We start from the raw sequence: 18,757 nt of genomic DNA, 5'->3' as shown, positions 1-18,757 counted from the left end.
GTTTTTTTTTTTTGCCAATATCTTCGACCCAAAGCAGTAGCAGATAAGTGATGCCAGTTTTCGAAAATTTACGTCTAATATCCGTCTAATGTCCGGCATTTTCGTTGATTTTCCGTCCAAAATGTTAAAGTCATCTATTTGTCCAAATATGTCCGTAAATTATGCAGCTATCAACACTCAAAACGTCTTTCATATAGCTTATCATGTAATTTCACCAGCCGGAAAGTGTTAATTGTATTGAGAGCTTAACAAGCTTTCCATTCGCCAATCAATGCTACGCACGATTACTTGATGAAAATGCTTAAGTGTGGCAGGTCATCGTCTAATTTTGTCCAGACTACTATACCTTTGTGCAATCAATTCCGAATTGGACATTATAAAGAATCGGAACTCCGAATGTCCAAGTTCCGATTGGCACTACTATAACAGATGAAGTACCTAAGGTTTGGTAGAGTTTTTATCGAACGGAGATGATAGACGTTCTGTTAATTGAGGAGAGGCGAATTGTGTCAACTGACCGGTGTGCAGTGTGCAGATATTGATACTCTGCAACTGTTATTTTTGTTGTTGTGTTGATTTTTCAAATGAAGGTATGTTTAGAATTGCTCTGCCTATTCGTTTATGCGTCAAACAACATCGGTGCTGGCGAGACTATCGTTTTTATGGCAGGTAAAGGCAGTATGTTCAAATTACCCCACGGTGGGGCAATTTGAACACACCGTGACAGTGGTGAAGTGATGCTATGCTATTCAAGGTATGCTCGGCTCGTCCAAAAATGAGGCTTGCATGGTAAAAGCAAGTGACACATGCGCTACTGAAACAGTTTTTCTTCATCCAGGGTTGAGCTGGAATTTGGTACAACGGAGAAGACGTAAAAATATGTTCAAATTACCCCACACTACCCTGTTGTATTCCAAGTCTTCTATGATCGCGTGCGGAACGATACACGTATCAAATATCTGGTCCGCATTAACCCGCGCCCTGCTGGGGGTCCTGGATTTCCACGCCCTGCTGGGGGGGGGGGGGGTGTTTGAACACCCCCCCTTCTAACTCGGCTCCTGGGCCACGTAGCGATACGCGGAAGGCGGTGTTCGAAAGAGCGTCAAAATAATGAGGAAATCACTTCGGTCAATTTTTTGGTCAGGTCAAAGGTCAGGTCACCAGAGGTCATTGAAGGCAAAATTTCGCCGATTTCCAGGTCGAATGTCGACAATTTCCAAGAAGCCAACGCATAACTCGGGAACCAATAGAACTACAGCGCCGCGGAAAAGCGCATTCGATAGCCCTATTAACGCCCTTTCTGAATAATTCTCTCAGATTTGACCTAACGTCAACGGTTTTGCCTGCAGGGGGCAAAAACTGCAAAAATAGCCGATTTTTTCGGAAACAGTTTTTCTGCAATAACTTTTGAACCAAGCATTGTACGAGCTTACTTTTACCGGCATCGTGTTCCTCTCGTCAAGACGCATCGAATGAACTATAACTTGACCTTGAAAGGTCAACTTGAAAATTTGACCTCAGGTCAAGGTCATGACCTGACCGGAAAGGGTCATGTTGCATATCAGTCGATCCGTATCGTCGAGTTGAACACATCTAAGGCGTTTTCATCGCTCTAGCATGCCTCTATCAAAAGTTATTTGCGAAAAACTGTTAGATACCATTCGTGACCTAAGATGACCTCAGGGCATAAACAGGGGTCACGGACACCATTTTCATGTTCAGTGTGTCTAAACCACTTGTAGTTCAGTGTTTGGGAGTGTTTATAATGTCTTTCGTCCAAAAGAGGCGCATTTCAATTTTCTCCCATTGACTTATAATGGGGAGGTCGCAAAATTGACCTGACCTTAGGTCATCGATATCAAAATTCTGAGATATACATTTTGTACATGATATTGCTCTTAGCAATCGCTGAAAGTTTCAAAGCGATCGGTCACTCGGTGTAGCTATGACAGACATTGAAACTTTTTATGAGGTGAGGTCACTTCAAGTGACCTGGTGACCTGACCTTGAACGACCTTGGTCTGAAATTTTCACAACATGTGTAGAATTGATGTGTGATAAGGTGTACCAAAAACGGCGGCGCTCCGCGCCGCCGTTTTTGAGATATTTGCGAAAAACCACAAGGGGGGGTGTTCAAACACCCCCCCCCAGCAGGGCGCGGGTTAATCGTCGAAAGTGTGATCGACGTATTCTCACTCGGATGAGCTCCCAGGCGCTCAAGCAGCTGCTTTGAAAGGAACGAATGCGTACTTCCAGAATCAAGGAAGGCAGTAGTCATTGTCGTGACTCCGAGTAAAGTAATCCGAACAGAAACAACTTGGAGTTTTGCTCCCCCTTTAGCTGACAGATGCCCGGAAGTAACTGTGGGTACAGCGGGCTCTGGCAGATTTACATGGAGGACAGTGGGATGTAAACCTTGACATTTGCTGCACGTCTTCTTTTCCTTACAATACCTTGCAATGTGATTCGCACGCAAGCAGGCAAAACACAAACGATTTGAGTAAACAAAAGCTAATTTTTCGTCCCTTGTCTTCCGATCTAACTGGGGGCATTCAGAGGCTTCATGATTTCCTTTGCATTCTAAACAGGACACGGAAGTACGATTGGGACTCAGGTTACCCACTAAAAGCTTTCCCTTTGTATTGAATCCCTGTTCGAATCTTCTTTCTCTAAACATATGTTTTGTTTCACTATGAGCAGTTACATGTCTACCGTAAGATGGATTGGCCGCGATCCGAGCTTCTCTTTCGATAAACTGAACGAAATCCTTGAATTGAGTTCCGAATGTTCAACATCGTCAACCCTTACTCTCCAATTGTCCCTCATAAATGACGGCAACTTCTCTAGCAGTAAACGAATAGTTTTTACGTCAATGGCTCCCGCACCACATGGAAGGGCAGCTAATGCATTCAGGCTTCCTCTCAAATGAATCGCAAAGGTTTCCAGCGCTTCCACGTCGTCTACTCTAAGATTCGAATATCCCAATAATTTATCGACAAGGCCGGCCGCCACTTGCACCGGACTTCCATAGCGGTGGTCGAGTAAACTCATAGCCTCGGAAAACCCTCGTTCGGGCGGAAGATGTAAACAAGTCGCCACGATTTCCTTCGGCCTTCCGATTGTAAACTGATGCAAATAATGCAACTTTTCTTCTTCGCTTCGTATCCGTGAAACAATATTGGCGTGGAAAGCCCGCATGAAACAACGATATTTCCCCACATCGCCATCGAAAGTCGACATCTCTAAAGTGGGAAGGTGAAACCGTCTCGCGAGTTCGCAAGACGGAGTCCATTCTGTGGTCACAGGTTGGGTATCTGGAGCTCCGACCCCCGGAAAACTGCGTTCCCATGGGTCATCGCGCCGTCTATCATCGAGGCAGAATCCATTCCTAGTGGAAGACCCCGCAGACCGTTCTAAGCCCTCTCGGTCTCCTGTTCCCTCCATTTTGAAAACCGCTTCTCTCGCAGATACTTCTCTAATCTTCATCTCCAGGTCGAGACTTTCCTGCAGAGCTTGAATGTTGGTAGCTTGCCGGTCAAGCTCATGTTTTTGTTTCAGATACTCTGCCCTAGCCTGTAGACCAGCAAGTTTCGCCCTCTCACCAGTTACTGACGACGCAGCTGAGACACAGGAATAATTGTCATCATCTGAGGCAGCTGCACCTGGCAGATCACTGCTATCTGCACCTTGATTATGACCTTGCATATTTTTGCCGAGCGATGGGGGTACATGGGGCTTAACTTCTTGCAGTGCCGCTGCACGGCCTTTGCGCGACACCTCTGTTCGAATATCCTCTTTCCTCAAGCATGCTTCAAGTCTCTCAATAAGAACTGATTTAGTCCCCTGCGTATCTTGTCCCATTTTGTCCAGAGCTATCCTCAATTGTCCCAGGGTCCACTTTCCCGACATCTTGACTAGCCGGAACCGATACCGAAAGGCGAGATGGCGAGAACAGTAGATACGAGGCTAACTGGACACTTTGAACAAATAATTTGAAACGATATGGTCGCGGGGCTTATAGGCAGCAGGGCAGATATTTACGCAAATAGGCGTGGTAGTTGCATATAATTACAGTCGTTTCGGTCGCAAGCTCGTTCTATCATCAGTAATCGACGGTTCGTGTCGCTATTTTCCTGACGGCATATCAGCGACGCACAAAATATATAAACCACAAAACATTAACAGAACAAATCCCACCGAAAGTCAACGCTACACCGGTTGGATTTCACCATCCACGCAGGCTATTCGCTCATCGATGACACAGCTATGCTGACACAGCCAAAGGGAGCAATATCATAGTTGATTACGGAGCGAGCGAAGCGAGCGTAGTCTTTCCTTAGATTAACGGAAATTTCTGAGTATGAGCGGCCGGCCGGCCGGCCGTGCGGACGCTTTTGCGAGGCTTGTATCTCAGCAACCACTTGACCGATTTACATGCGGTAATTTTTGTAGGGTAGCTTCATTCCTTCTACCAAGTATTGGACTATTCCCAAAGCATTTGGGTGACCCCTTAGGCACGTGCCACGTGCAAAACGAAGAGGTGTCAATTTTGTAATTGTTGCAATATCTCGGTAACTACTTGGCCGATTGCGCTGAAAATTGGCATGTAGGTAGGCACCCACTAGGTTCTGCATATCCATGTGCCAGAGTTGGGGTGCTGCTGCAGGTGCGCACGTGCAGGGGTCGTTTCCAGATCTCGATAACGGCTGGACCGATTGCGCTCAAATTTGGTACACAGTTAGGGACCGGTCAGTAGGGTGCCGTGCACAAGTCAGTTGGGGCCCATTTTGCACGTGCGCACGTGCAGGGTGCCGCTTCCAGATCTCGAGAACGGCTGGGCCGATTGTGTCCAAATTTGGCAAATCGCTAGAGACCGGTTAGTAGGGTGCCGTGCACAAGTCAGTTGGAGGTACAGGTCTCGCAGGTTTTAGCGGTAGGTTTTGCACCTAGAAAATTTAGTGTACTTCAGGCTATATCTTCGTCGTCTTAAGCTTTTAAGTGTTGAAGATGCGATCGACTTGATGGGTAACAAGCCGGCCATGATCGTGTAAAATGGCTTCATCGTAGATCGATTAGTTTCTGAGATATAACCGGAAATGTAAAAGTGTAAAACCTACCGCTTAATCTCGCGAGACCTGTACCCCCTCGCTATTTCGCACGTGCAAGGCCCACCCTCTCGCTCGCTCCGTTAGTCGCCCCAAAAGGCGTTATACTGGTTACGGAGCGAGCGAAGCGAGCGTTGTCTTTCCTTAGATTAACGGAAATTTCTGAGTATGGCCGGCCGGCCGGCCGTGCGGACGCTTTGGACGAGACGAGACATACGCGACCTGACGTGTTGGCACTGATACTGCATTTCGGCACATGTCAAAATAATGAAAGCAAGAGATTGCAAAGTTAGCATACTTTTTATGCACTACAATTTTGATAAAGTTAAGTTTCAGTGAAAGTCTAAAGGGCAAGTTAACAGCCTCCATCTTAGTTGCAGACACAGTAGGGCAATGTTATAAAACGTACCTACTTGAGCGCTCAAAAAGTTGAGCAGGTCGCTAAAGTTTAATTTTCTGGCTCTGCTTTGAAAGCCCTTCAAATTTGATATTTGTCATTGGTATGGATCATTAGCGTCGCCACGGGGGGGGGGGGCAAGCGGGGCAGCTTGCCCCCCCCCCCCAACCTCGGACCGGGCACCCCCTGAGATCGATGCAGATCCGATGAGATTTTCGAGTCGGGAAAAAATAGGGGTACCTTTCGGAGAATGTCTGTGAGGTCAGACTCGGCTGGAGCGTGCAGTTCAAACAAGAGTCAGAGTCGCAGTCGCCAAAAATCTTCAAGACTCCGACTCCAGACTCAGAAATGCCAATGCTGTGATTCATTCCATGTTCCTAGTTGGCAGGGCTGCGGAGTCGATGGATTTTTCGGCGACTCCGACTCCGACTCCGACTCCGGCTTTCAAAAACCAGCTCCGACTCCGACTCCGACTCCGGGCAGAATTGTCGACTCCGACCGACTCCAACTCCCGACTCCGACTCCGCAGACCTAGCAGGGCTGCGGAGTCGACAGATTTTCGGTGACTCCGACTCCGACTCCGGCTCGGGTTTCTAAAATCGACTCCGACTCCCACTCCGACTCCGTTCACAACCGTCGACTCCGACCGACTCCGACTCCGACTCCGACTCCGACTCCTCAGCCCTGCTAGTTGGTTCTTTATTACATTTTATAGCTGGTTTTCATAAGTTTTGGAGCCTACTGACACATAATTTTCGTTCAAAGCGTGACACGAAATCTTCGCGGCCTTTCTCAACTTCGAAGGGGGGAAATTCCCCTTTTCCCCCCTTTAAAAGTTACCCGGGGTCAAGGGTGCTAGATTCCTTCCGTCCTCGCTATCCTCAGGAAAAACCAATCCGCATCGCCCCTAGTCTTCATGCTTCCCTCTCTGGACTGGAGGTCACCCCACCAGCCAAACTGTAGTTGATGTCGGTTCCATTCCAGGACACATAATCCTCTTCGGGTGACCGTTGGGGAGACGGCTGGACCGCCCCGACAGGGCAATCGTCCCACGGGAACAGTCACGCTTCCGCAGATCACTGTCGCTGGCTCGCACAACCCAATTACTACACCAGAGCATAGTTATGTCATAGAGCTCCGCAAGGGCCTTCTCAGACCGAAAAAGATGGCTCCCACCAAAAAAAAAAACAATTTTACCATTCAGTTTTGCATCTCATCAGGCACCACATGTTTTCAGAGTGTTTATTATGTGTTCCGTCCAAAAAAAGCGCGGTTCAACTTTCTCCCATTGACTTCAGTGATCTCAAAATTGACCCGACCTTTCTGTCAGCAATGTCAAACTTGCAAAGTAAACGTTTCAAATACATATACTGTTGCCCATTGGAATCGTTGAAGGTTCTAAAGCGATCGGTTAGTCGATGTATTTAGATATGATGAGCACAGGAACTTTCCTTGAGGTAAGGTCACTTAACGTGACCTGGTGCTATGACCTTGAATGACTTGACTTGGGCGGGAAAAAATGGGTCATTTGAAATCTTAAAATGTTAGATTTTAACAGTAATTGCAAACACTATCCCGGCAAAATAGCGAGTGAGAAGGGAGCGATTCCCCAACCCCATGTTTAGCTCCTATAATTGAGCTAACTGCTAGAGCCTCGCGGAAAAAAACGAGCGCTTGCGTCGTTACGTGACGCAGCGACTGTTACCCCATTTTAAGATATCAGTGACCTCTTAGGGCAGGTCAAGGGCCCCAAGGCATTGGATCGGTTTTTGGTGAATAACTTCGCCAAAAAATGGTCGCATTATCGTCATTTCGATACAATCGTGTTTTCTGTTCTCAGACGCGTCGATTTATATGCTTTTTTGCTTAGGTGAAGCAATTTAGGATGTTTAGGTCAATGTCATGTTAGGGCAACACAGGTCACGAAGCTGTTGAAAGGAGGACATGTTGCATTACATTTGATTCGGCAAGTCTTGCAGAGTCCACTGATGGCTGTCCCGACTGGCTAGCTCATTCTGATCGGGAGTTATTGACGAAACACTCCTATTGACGAGCACTCCGTCACGCAAGGTGAACAATGCAAAAGTGAAGCATTAAACCTTGCCAAGAATGTATGAAGTCACGATTTCATGTGCTTGAGGTATAGTTTTTAGGTCATTTCCGACGCCAAATTAACAGTTTCCATATTTTCCCATTATGCTTATATGACACTAAGTGCGTTACGGATTTGCATCATTTTATAACCGACAACCGTGCAGTCTGCAGAGGTTTACTGAAGACGTCATAGTTAAGTGACCTGACATGAAAACGTGGTTGATTTCAAATGATCCGGCTTGAATCAAATGTAAGGCATATGAAATGTCAGCCTTCTATCATCAGTGTGCTTTGAGCTACCGCAAAAAATACATGGTGGCAGCATCCATCCCCTCTTCTCGGCCGGCGAGGGTTAAACCTCGCTTCGAATTATTGCAGATAATGATGCGACCGAAAACAAAGCATTTATCTGTGTCTAGAACGGCCGCTAACTTGTTGGACAAGATCCCCAATCTTAATTTGCTAGATGGGAATAAAATACTCGGCATATGATACATATAAATATACCCCACGATTTGCCCTCGCGCTAAGTCAATTCTAATCATCACTGTCGCTTTTTTATCCGAGATGATGTCGCCGCTAAACGGGTTGTTTTGTTTGCTTGCTTGCGTTGAATGGTCATTACGGATTATTGAAGGATTATGATATAATAGGAATGGGGCAAGGGAGGATATGCACTGCAGTGCAGGTGTTTAATTTAGATCACAAAGGCATCATTTCCGGCATCGTGCAGAGTCACTATCTTCCCCTCCTCTGCACTGCGGCATCTCTGCGCCCCACACACGGCGCCCTCACTCTACGACCGGCCGCCGCCAACTGACCCACTCGCGGGCGGCGGGCGGCGGCGGGCGGCGGACAGTGGGCGGCGGGCGGCGGACAGTGGGCGGCGGGCGGCGGACAGTGGGCGGCGGGCGGCGGACAGTGGGCGGCGGGCGGCGGACAGTGGGCAGTGGGCGGCGGGCGGCGGAAATGGGCGGCGGGCGGCGGACAGTGGGCGGCGGACAGTGGGCGACGGGCGGCGGACAGTGGGCGGCGGGCGGCGGACAGTGGGCGGCGGGCGGCGGACAGTGGGCAGTGGGCGGCGGGCGGCGGAAATGGGCGGCGGGCGGCGGACAGTGGGCGGCGGGCGGCGGACAGTGGGCGGCGGGCGGCGGGCGGCGGGCGGCGGACAGTGGGCGGCGGACAGTGGGCGACGGGCGGCGGGCGGCGGGCGGCGGGCGGCGGACAGTGGGCGGCGGACAGTGGGCAGTGGGCGGCGGGCGGCGGACAGTGGGCGGCGGGCGGCGGACAGTGGGCGGCGGGCGGCGGACAGTGGGCGGCGGGCGGCGGCGGGCGGCGGACAGTGGGCGGCGGACAGTGGGCGACGGGCGGCGGACAGTGGGCGGCGGGCGGCGGACAGTGCAGAGGAGGGGAGAGAGGGACTCGTGAAATGATAAAACGCCACAGAATGCAGGCAAAACGCACATGATCGTCTTCGGAACCAAGGCAATGCTAAAAACCAGCCAAGCATTTAAGTCAATTTTTGTGGAACAGCGATCCAGGAATCGAGAGTAGTAAAACAGGGCATTATATGGGCAGGCACACGACCTTTGTAGACCACGTCGACCACGTGGTGGCAAAGTGCAGCGGCAGTCTAGTGGCGGCTGGCGCTGACTCGTGCGAGACATTCTCTGCCTAGGGCATCATTGAAGCCAATAGTCACTGCGCTGGTCATGGCCATCATTGGGTATTGTGTGTCAATTTACGGCACGTGCAGTAAGACGGAACACCAAAGAATTCAAAAAAAAACATAAATTTCGGCGCCAGAGTCATCAGTGGAAAGAAAAGGATTGATCACATTTCTGAAGTACTCAAGAGTCTCAACTGGCTGTCGTCATCTCCGCTGGCGAATACCACCGGGCACAGATGGTTCGCAGAGTTGTGTCATCGGAGTTGCCAGAAACATTGTACTCCATTATCGCTGCCACAGACCACAGACATGAACATCAAACACGACACAACAACCAGCTGCGATCCCATGACATTACAACGGAGACTGGCAGGCGCCAGCTCGCGTACAGCGGAGTAAAACTGTGTAACGACCTGTGCTAAAACAGACTTGTTCGCGAGTCTTTCAGGACGGCGCTGTATCGGAACATTAGGGCTGAATCCGGTTAGGCGTGTGAATGTTGTATGGTGCTCTGTTTTGAAGGCGTGAGAGTGGCTTGTATCCCCTTTTATACTCTTTTTATTGAGCTTTAAAAACAGACGTGTACACGTGAAAAGCCGAAATGTCGGATCTCGTGCGAAATAAATATCTATCTATCTATCTTTCTATGTCTAATCGCAGCAAGTCGTTATGCTATCCCATCGAACAATATTACCACTGAGTAATCGTCATCACAAGCAGTATGTTCAAGATTCATTATGTATGTTTTTATCAACAAAATAAACAACAATTTTACTTAGAGAAATTTATTGTTTTTTTTTTAAGGCCCACCCACCCTGAGTGCATTTTTCCTTGTATACCAACAGAGAAGGTGCAGAAGAAATATGGCGCGCTGCCTGGTGAGGTGCTATGGATCGAGTTGGAGAAGGGTAGCCACGGCCTGGGCCTCTCGCTAGCCGGCAACAAGGACCGCACACGCATGTCCGTCTTCGTTTGCGGCCTCAATCCTCAGGGGAACGCCTTCAAGGACGGGCGAATCCGCACCGGCGACGAGATTCTCGAGGTGAGTGCTACTGCTCTGCGCCCGGGTATATAAGTGTGGTTATTGCAGAAAAAAATAATCCCAGCAAACGGGCCGTTCGGTTCGCCGACATTCGAAGAACCACGTGTGGTTCTTCCGAATTGACTACAAATCAAGAGCTTAACTCGAGGCGCTGTGTATGCTTTAACCCGCGCCGGGCCGGTACACAGTGGGCGGATATGCCACATGCCATTCTAGCGCGACAGGGCCTGAATCTTCGAACGGAACCCTCGGTTTTTCGCGAGTAATTCGCGTAAAAAGCGGCCAATCGCAACGAAACTTTCAGTACCCTCGCGATAATTAATTTCACAGCTAACCTGAAAATTCAATGACCCTGACCTTAATGATCTTTGACCTGTGACCTTCTTTCGAGACCATGTTTGGCCGGAATCGCGATTCAGCGTATGTCGGCTCGCATTAGCCGCGAGTTTGCAGTCTTCTCGTGGTTTAACCCGCGCCCTGCTGGGGGGGGGGGGGGGGGGTGTTTGAACACCCCCCCCCCTTGTGGTTTTTCGCGAATATCTCAAAAACGCCGTTTTTGGTACACCTTATCATACATCAATTCTACACATGTTGTGAAAATTTCAGACCAAGGTCATTCAAGGTCAGGTCACCAGGTCACTTGAAGTGACCTCACCTCATAAAAAGTTTCAATGTCTGTCATAGCTACACCGAGTGACTGATCGCTTTGAAACTTTCAGCGATTGCTAAGAGCAATAGCATGTACAACATGTATATCTCAGAATTTTGATATCGATGACCTAAGGTCAGGTCAATTTTGCGACCTCCCCATTATAAGTCAATGGGAGAAAATTGAAATGCGCCTCTTTTGGACGAAAGACATTAAACACTCCCAAACACTGAATTACAAGTGGTTTAGACACACTGAACATGAAAATGGTGTCCGTGACCCCTGTTTATGCCCTGAGGTCATCTTAGGTCACGAATGGTATCTAACAGTTTTTCGCAAATAACTTTTGATAGAGGCATGCTAGAGCGATGAAAACGCCTTAGATGTGTTCAGATCGACGACACGGATCGACTGATATGCAACATGACCCTTTCCGGTCAGGTCATGACCTTGACCTGATGTCAAATTTTCAAGTTGACCTTTCAAGGTCAAATTATAGTTCATTCGATGCGTCTTGATGAGAGGAACACGATGCCGGTAAAAGTAAGCTCGTACAAGGCTTGGGTCAAAAGTTATTGCAGAAAAACTGTTTCCGAAAAAAATCGGCTATTTTTGCAGTTGTTGCCCCCTGCAGGCAAAACCGTTGACGTTAGGTCAAATCTGAGAAAATTACTCAGAAAGGGCGTTAATAGGGCTATCGAATGCGCTTTTCCGCGGCGCTGTAGCTCTATTGGTTCCCGAGTTATGCGTTGGCTTCTTGGAAATTGTCGACATTCGACCTGGAAATCGGCGAAATTTTGCCTTCAATGACCTCTGGTGACCTGACCTTTGACCTGACCAAAAAAATGACCTAAGTAATTTCCTCATTATTTTTGACGCTCTTTCGAACGCCGCCTTCCGCGTATCGCTACGTGGCCCAGGAGCCGAGTTAGAAGGGGGGTGTTCAAACACCCCCCAGCAGAGCGTGGAAATCCAGGACCCCCAGCCGGGCGCGGGTTAAAGCGTTCAAACATGGGATATTATGTTGCTCCCATGCATTGGGGTGGGTGTCAAGGTCACCGGAAGGTCAGGTAACGTCATTGACCTTTGATGACCTACTTCGCTTTTTCGAGTTTTACATGTTTCCAGGCTAGTTTTTGGAGCTGAATTTGAATCTAGAAACCATTTGAACAGTTACTATGTAGCTTTGGTGCCTTCGTAACATGTTACGAAGCTGTCAGAGGCGGTTGCCACCTACTACAAATACCCGGCAAAACGCTTACTGGTTGACCTGACCTGACCTGACCCGACCTGGCGTAAATGTATGAAGACATCATCTATGACCATAAATAACATTATATTCGTGATCAGCACCCAAAAAATCCATAGCAGCCACCCTTCACGACGTTCTAACAGGTCCCGATTTTCCCGACTTTTGGGTCATTGACCTGACCTGGAAGATCAACCAATGACCTAGGACCTTACAATTGGGTATCTTCAGCTTCCTCTTGTCACAGGCAACACGCTCGTCTTCTCCGCGAAGCTCCAGCTCGAACAGGGGCGAAATGGCAGGGGTCCAACGGACCCCTTCTATACGTTTTTGGCTGGAAAAACACCACTAGCCTACCAGGCGGTGGGGGGGGGGGGCATTTTTTTGCCCCCCTTAGTTTTTTTCAATATATCTCGAGAACCGCTGCGCCGATCGTCACCAAACTTTCGGTACCCTCCCGGGAGCAGCTAGCGCACATGGTGACCAAAAATTTTTCCAAAGGCTATGATAGGTTGGCCGCTAATGACGTCAGAGTGACGTCATTTTTGCCATTTTCGACCCAAAAAAAGGTTTCGCGGGAAGAGCTGTCAGGCCTACAGCTTTAGAGATACAGAAAAATGTTTCAGACATAAAAGGTGTGGAATCAGAAGAGCTACAAAACTGCTATAGGTTTTTTTCGAATTTTTTGGATTTTGAGCCCCAAAAATCAAAAAATAGATTTTTTGAATATAATAGCCAAAAAATCCAAAAAGTTTTTTGAATTTCGACAAAACCGGAATATATGTGATAGTCCCTACCGCCTTCTATCTACATACCAAATTTGAGATCGATACCTCTTTTTTTGGCCAAGTTATAGCGAAAAAAACTGTTCAAAATTGATGACTTCAAATTTTCAAACTCAATTTTTAGCAATTCTAGACCTCGTAGCGCAAAACAAAGACCACCATTAGACTCCCCGTGACGAGCTGCATCGAATCGATACCCTTTTTTGCAAAAATATCAACTTTGAAATTTGACCTTTTTTGACCTGACCTTGACCTGACCTCCACCAGAAAGTGACCTAAACCGTACCTGATGGTCTTATAAGCAACACCATTGAGTTGGAAATGAAAAACTGGCCATAAAACATGCATCGCATAACCTTAGTAAAGTTGGGCTCATGTGGTGACCCTTGGTGACCTTTGGTGACCTGACCTTAGACCTGTGACCTGACCTGGTATGACCAGTGACCTCTAATAGCAACATATGTACTAGACAACTGACGCCTTATCGCTGATTTTCGACAAAATGCGTTTTACTCGGTGTTATAACGCTTTCCCTAGAAGCCCCGTGAACGGTGAAACATTTTATCTTTGACCTGACCTGTGACGTCATCGGTGACCCCGAGGTCAATAAAATTTGGTTTCCCTCGACAAATTTGGCAGGGCTATCGAACGCCGTTTGAATTTTCCGGATCCGTCCAGTAGTTTCGGAGATACGGGGGGGGGCAAAAAAATGCCCCCCCCCCCCCCCACCGCGCGGAAGGTGGCTGATAGGCCCACCGCCTGCCGGGCTAGGGGCGAGGGTTAAGCCAAATCTGAAGGCTTATTTCAGAAAGACCGCTAAAAGAGCAATTGAATGCACTTTTCTGCGACGATGTCAGTCCCACGCACAAGGGGGAAAAGCTCAAATTATTGAGCGCTCAAAATATTGAGCGTGTGACGTCAGAGGCTCCCATAGGCGTAATGCTGAGGGCTCAAAAAATTGAGCCGTTTCAGGAACACGTTTTGCAAAAGCAACTCGCAACACCTAGGGTGAAATGGCAACACCCTAGGAGAATCACTAATGATGCAAAACAGATTAGGCTTTCATATTTTTCACTGCTCAAGCTTCAATGATTGGGGGAACACCAATTTCTAGGTCGAAATCTTACGGCATACCAGGATGCCTTAAAAACAGGCCAATATTTATGTCGAAATAAAAGTTATTTTTTGTCCATTCACGTTTTTTACTAGGGTTCTGTTGGAAAGAGCATTTTTCATACTACCCAAAATGATTGCGACTCAATTTCACATTACCCATATCGGAGAATATTTTTCATTTGGCGGCGCCGTTTGTTTATTTCGTCGCGACGTCTCCGGTCGCGTGGTTGTCGTCGTCCTTGTGTTGAAGGTAAGTTTTTATCGTTTTAGTTATACTTAGATGTTAAAAGGTACACTGAAAAGTTTGAATATGCTGTGATTTTAAATTTGGAAACACGTAAACGTCAATCAATTCACGTTTTCCTCGATTTGCGTGCAGATAAGTAACTGTCGACGAAAGTGGCGCCATCCAATATGATGTTTTGAGGGAAAGAGACACAACATATTTACGTGAAAATTTTTGTTTTTTAGTGGTCTAAGTGCTTCAAAGAGGCTGTGAATGTTTTCTTCACACAATTTTTCATTAGGTATGATGAGGTAAAAGGTAGTTTCAGTCTTAACCTTCATATAATTGACATTAAAACATATGATAGTCCACTGCTATCAGTGATTGAGTACCTTGATATTTGGCATTTCTTATTAATTTGAATGTATTCTCTATCCATATGTCCTGATAGTAAGTGACAATATTCTGCCAATATGTTTCCATAGTTTTCACATTCATTTTCCAGTCCTTTACATAACATCACAATTTATAATCAACAAATTCAACTCCTTCGTTACTTCACAACACTGACAGCATGACAGACTGACAGTCAACTATTGTGTGTGTGAATGCTGAAACAGGATAGCCACTTTGCTGACTGGCTCATTTGAAATAAGATAAAAATGATCCTTTATATCATTTCCATCTGGAGGATCGGAGTCAACGGAAAAGGAAGGCCACTTTCAAGCCTCAAGGTCTAGGCTGCCAGACGCCAGTCGGCAGTCACCACCAAATTTATAATAGATTAATTCATTATTATACTTTGAGACCCTTAGGTCACTGGATCGGCATCACATTTTCAGTTTCAATATAGTTAAGGTTTTTATTTGTATGATGTGAAATATTTTCCTGAATCAGAATTTAATTATCCCTAGGTACCTGGTAGAGGTTTTGGATTTAATGCTCATTGTTGGTGTGCAGTCAGGATGTTTTGACAGGTCCAGATAGGGAATCCTGAGCAATTTTATAGTAAAGTGGTCTCCTTATAATCACCACACATTTTATCAAAAGCATTTGCAGAATTCATTCAAGGAAGAATTTTATCAATGTTGCACCCATTTCTTAGACGACCTAGGCTGCATCTTTTTTTAGTTCCTGTTGTATGACATATTTTCCATTTTGTTCCACTGCATAAAGAAAAAAAAATCGTTTGAGATCACCAAACAGCTTTTCTTTTTCTGGCAGGTCTGCACAACCAAGCGGTCGCTGGCGAGGACGTCGGCCGTCCCTGTGGGTAAGGTCATCTGCTCAGCCTTTGTGGAGATCAGCAAGACGTCACCAAGATGAAGACTTCGCTGGAGCAGAAGCCGCTGACCCGTGTCCGATCGGGCAGGTCATGCTCGACGGCACGAGCCACAACTTGAACGACTCGGTGACATCAACAACATGGTGGAGCAGGTGAATGAGTTTGGCGACGTGTTGTGCGACTGCAAGAAGAGTTGTCTGCGTGTTCTGGCCGGCGGAGCGGCGACGCTGCGCAGTCTGTGCTGGTGGTGAGCAGCTGGCCGTGGTGACCGCGCGCGCCCACATGCGCCGACAACCTGTGCGGCTTCGACGGCCCCGGGACAGCCCGATGCCGCCCACTATGCGACGCCGACCGCGCACTGTCCGCACGGCCACATGGAGGTGTGCCCGCGCCTTTTGCCCGCACGCCGCTACCCTCGCAGCTGGTCTGCAACCACGCCGTCGCCGCCTGTAGCCCGATAACAAAACGGCTGTCTGATAATGCTGCGTGTTCTTTGTGATGTTGCTACTGTGATGGTTGCTACTGCTGGTCTGAGACTCGATGTTTCCATTCGCCTTTTACATGTTAAGGATTTGATAATGATAAGCTTAATCCGAGCTTAGGTCGTTTATATCATTTGTTATATGGCACATTTTGGATCAAAGCAGTACGACACTGCCTCCTGCTTTTGTGATGTATGCTGGCAAGACGCAGGTTCCGGTCGCAGGTCACCCGGTTCCAATGTGGTCGGGCTGGCATGCGATAATGTGATGTTGTTTTGCTCGTCTGTGTTCCACACTTGATGATGTTTGTGAATCTAACCCACATTGTATAGTATTTTTGTTTGTTTGCGGCCGATGGCCCTGTAAGTTGTAACCGTGGCAATACAGTTTTTCCTGTATAATTCTCCAATATTCAAGCGTGGGTGGATATCTTTCTGTAATCACGTATTCCCTTCTCCCAGTACAGTCAGAAAATATCAATACAGTATTCATACGGATTATTCAAGCCCTGTATAATTATTTGAGGTGTGCCGAATCCGAAAGGCGACCGATAAAACTACTAGCGGAAAATGTGACATGATGCCATGGGTTTGTGAAAAGTTTAGGTACCACGTAGCATTCAACTTCCTGCATTTTTGTTTCAACTCAGTTTAACGTATTTCAACGAACATAACATCAAAAATGGCAGCCAGTACCGGCTTCACCTGTCACGGAGAAGGCTCAATAAATTGAGTGTAGATGCTGGCCGGCACTCAATTTTTTGAGCGCCAGCTGACTGTCGTCTCTCGTGGCGCTCAATTTATTGAGTATCGCGGTCCCGAACGACAAGTGGCGCTCAAAAAGTTGAGCGTCTTTAGGGCATTTTCTTTCCAAAAACACCGATATAAATTATCACGGCGAGTGTTCGAGAAGAAACCTTGTTGCTCTCTCTTGCCATTGATACCTTATTTGGATACGATATTTGTCGTAGTGTGACGCTAGAGGCATTGTAAAATACCATCGTTTCGCCTATTCCTTCATAATGGGGCCCGCTCAATTTTTTGAGCGCTCAATTTTTTGAGCTTTTCCCCCTTGTGCGTGGGACTGATGTAGCTCTATTGGTCCCCGAGGTAAGGGCCGGTGTTTCAAGAAATGTTGATATATGCAACATTTTACCTTTGATGACCTCTGGTGACGTGACCTTTGACCTGACCTAGAAATGACTAATTACTCTATCTGGAATTTTGGGCGCTCTTTCGAATGCCACTTACTACGTGTCGCTATATGGCCCAAGAGCCGAGTTAGAAGGGGAGTGTTCAATCAACACCTCCCGGCCCGGCGCGTTTGACGCCGAGCACCGGTCCGGCGCGTGTTGATGTTTGGCTGCCACATCCAAAGTCGTCAAAAGTCGCAAGAAATGACTGTTGGATCTTGTAGTGCAATGACTCATTGACATGTAGCGAGATTTTCGAAGCGGTACTTTGCGGTACTTTTTAAAAGTCTATTTGTGTGTGACATCAATTATGTGAAATTATATTTTCGTCTTAAAATCTTTGCGGTGCAAATACATCATAACCAAGTGAGAGTTCGCCATTTTCATGTGGTTATGTGTGTTCTGCAGACCCGGAGCCATCGTTTGATGTATATAAATGTGAAATTCCTCCTCAAATTGTGATTGGGAGGAGATGTTAGCATCTTACCCGTTCTCTCAGGGATTCCTAAATGTTGGCTAACTCTGGTGTTACGGCGTGCACTGGTAAAACCAATGTACAGTCACCAGCACTTGCTACTAATCACCTCGTTTTTGTTCAGTAGTTTGAAGAGCGATCAATTCTCAGTCGCACAAGATACGTCAAACGATCCGTTTGGTCCTCCGATTTTCGAATATCTAACTCGTTTTTGTATATTCGAAGCATTTTGGGATGGGGAGCCAAAAAACCTCTTTTCTGGTTTAAAGTGTGCCCCAAGAAGTCGTAGAACCTAGCCCCGCCACTGATCCACAGACCACTAGTGCCATCTCTTGTCAGCCGAACAAGCCGCAGAAGTAAATAATGTCACGTGACCTTTGCACACGCTACAATTACTACGCAGCTGTAGTGGGGGAAGCGGGGCGGAGGCGTGGAGAGGGACGCGATCGGTCGGCTGGGGTCAGGTCGCCGAGGTCAGAGGTCATCCGCCGGAGGGTGTTTTGAGCTGTAGGCGGTTGGGTCGTGTGGGCTGGGGCCTGCGGAGTGGGAGCGCCGGACCTGTCTGGAACAAGCCCTACAACGCTGTGACAGTCGAGAATATTGTGAGGAAAGAGAGAGAGAGAGAGAGAGAGAGAGAGAGAGAGAGAGAGAGAGAGAGAGGGAGAGGGAGAGAGGGAGATTTATTATTTAGGTATTTATTTATTTCACGTCATTGGCTCACTCCACACTTGTGTGGCTATTCTAGTGCCAGAGTCAATAATAAAATAGTGGTTGTCGGGATGACACACATACATAACATTCATACATACATACATACGCCCTCGTTCCCCCACCAATTTCACAACCACACTATCACATAAGTGTCGTCACTAGGCGCCGCTAACGATCGTTCCTTTGTTGCTGCAGTAAATGCCGACGAAGTTCTCTTTCAAAAGCTCTCATGTCTAGATCACGCTGCTTGGAGGCAGTCGATTAAAGCCGTTTGCTGCAG

General features: G+C 47.5%; 1 protein-coding gene across 1 annotated transcript in view; it reads left to right on the top strand.

Annotated features, from left to right (window-relative positions):
* Positions 1-10,307, top strand: part of LOC122370662 (inaD-like protein) — a gene marked incomplete at its 3' end in the record, with an annotated part of 33,509 nt that extends 23,202 nt beyond the window's left edge. The window contains exon 2 of the mRNA XM_043346451.1: positions 10,111-10,307. Coding sequence (XP_043202386.1) covers positions 10,111-10,307 — 197 coding nt within the window. The remainder of the gene's footprint in view (positions 1-10,110) is intronic.
* Positions 10,308-18,757: the final 8,450 nt, after the last annotated feature.

Source organism: Amphibalanus amphitrite, unplaced genomic scaffold (genome assembly GCF_019059575.1).
Source record: "Amphibalanus amphitrite isolate SeventyFive unplaced genomic scaffold, NRLGWU_Aamphi_draft 001157F_arrow, whole genome shotgun sequence".
Taxonomy (NCBI): Eukaryota; Metazoa; Arthropoda; class Thecostraca; order Balanomorpha; family Balanidae; genus Amphibalanus; species Amphibalanus amphitrite.
The sequence above is the reverse complement of the archived record's forward strand: the minus strand, read 5'-3'. Positions and strand labels throughout refer to the sequence as shown.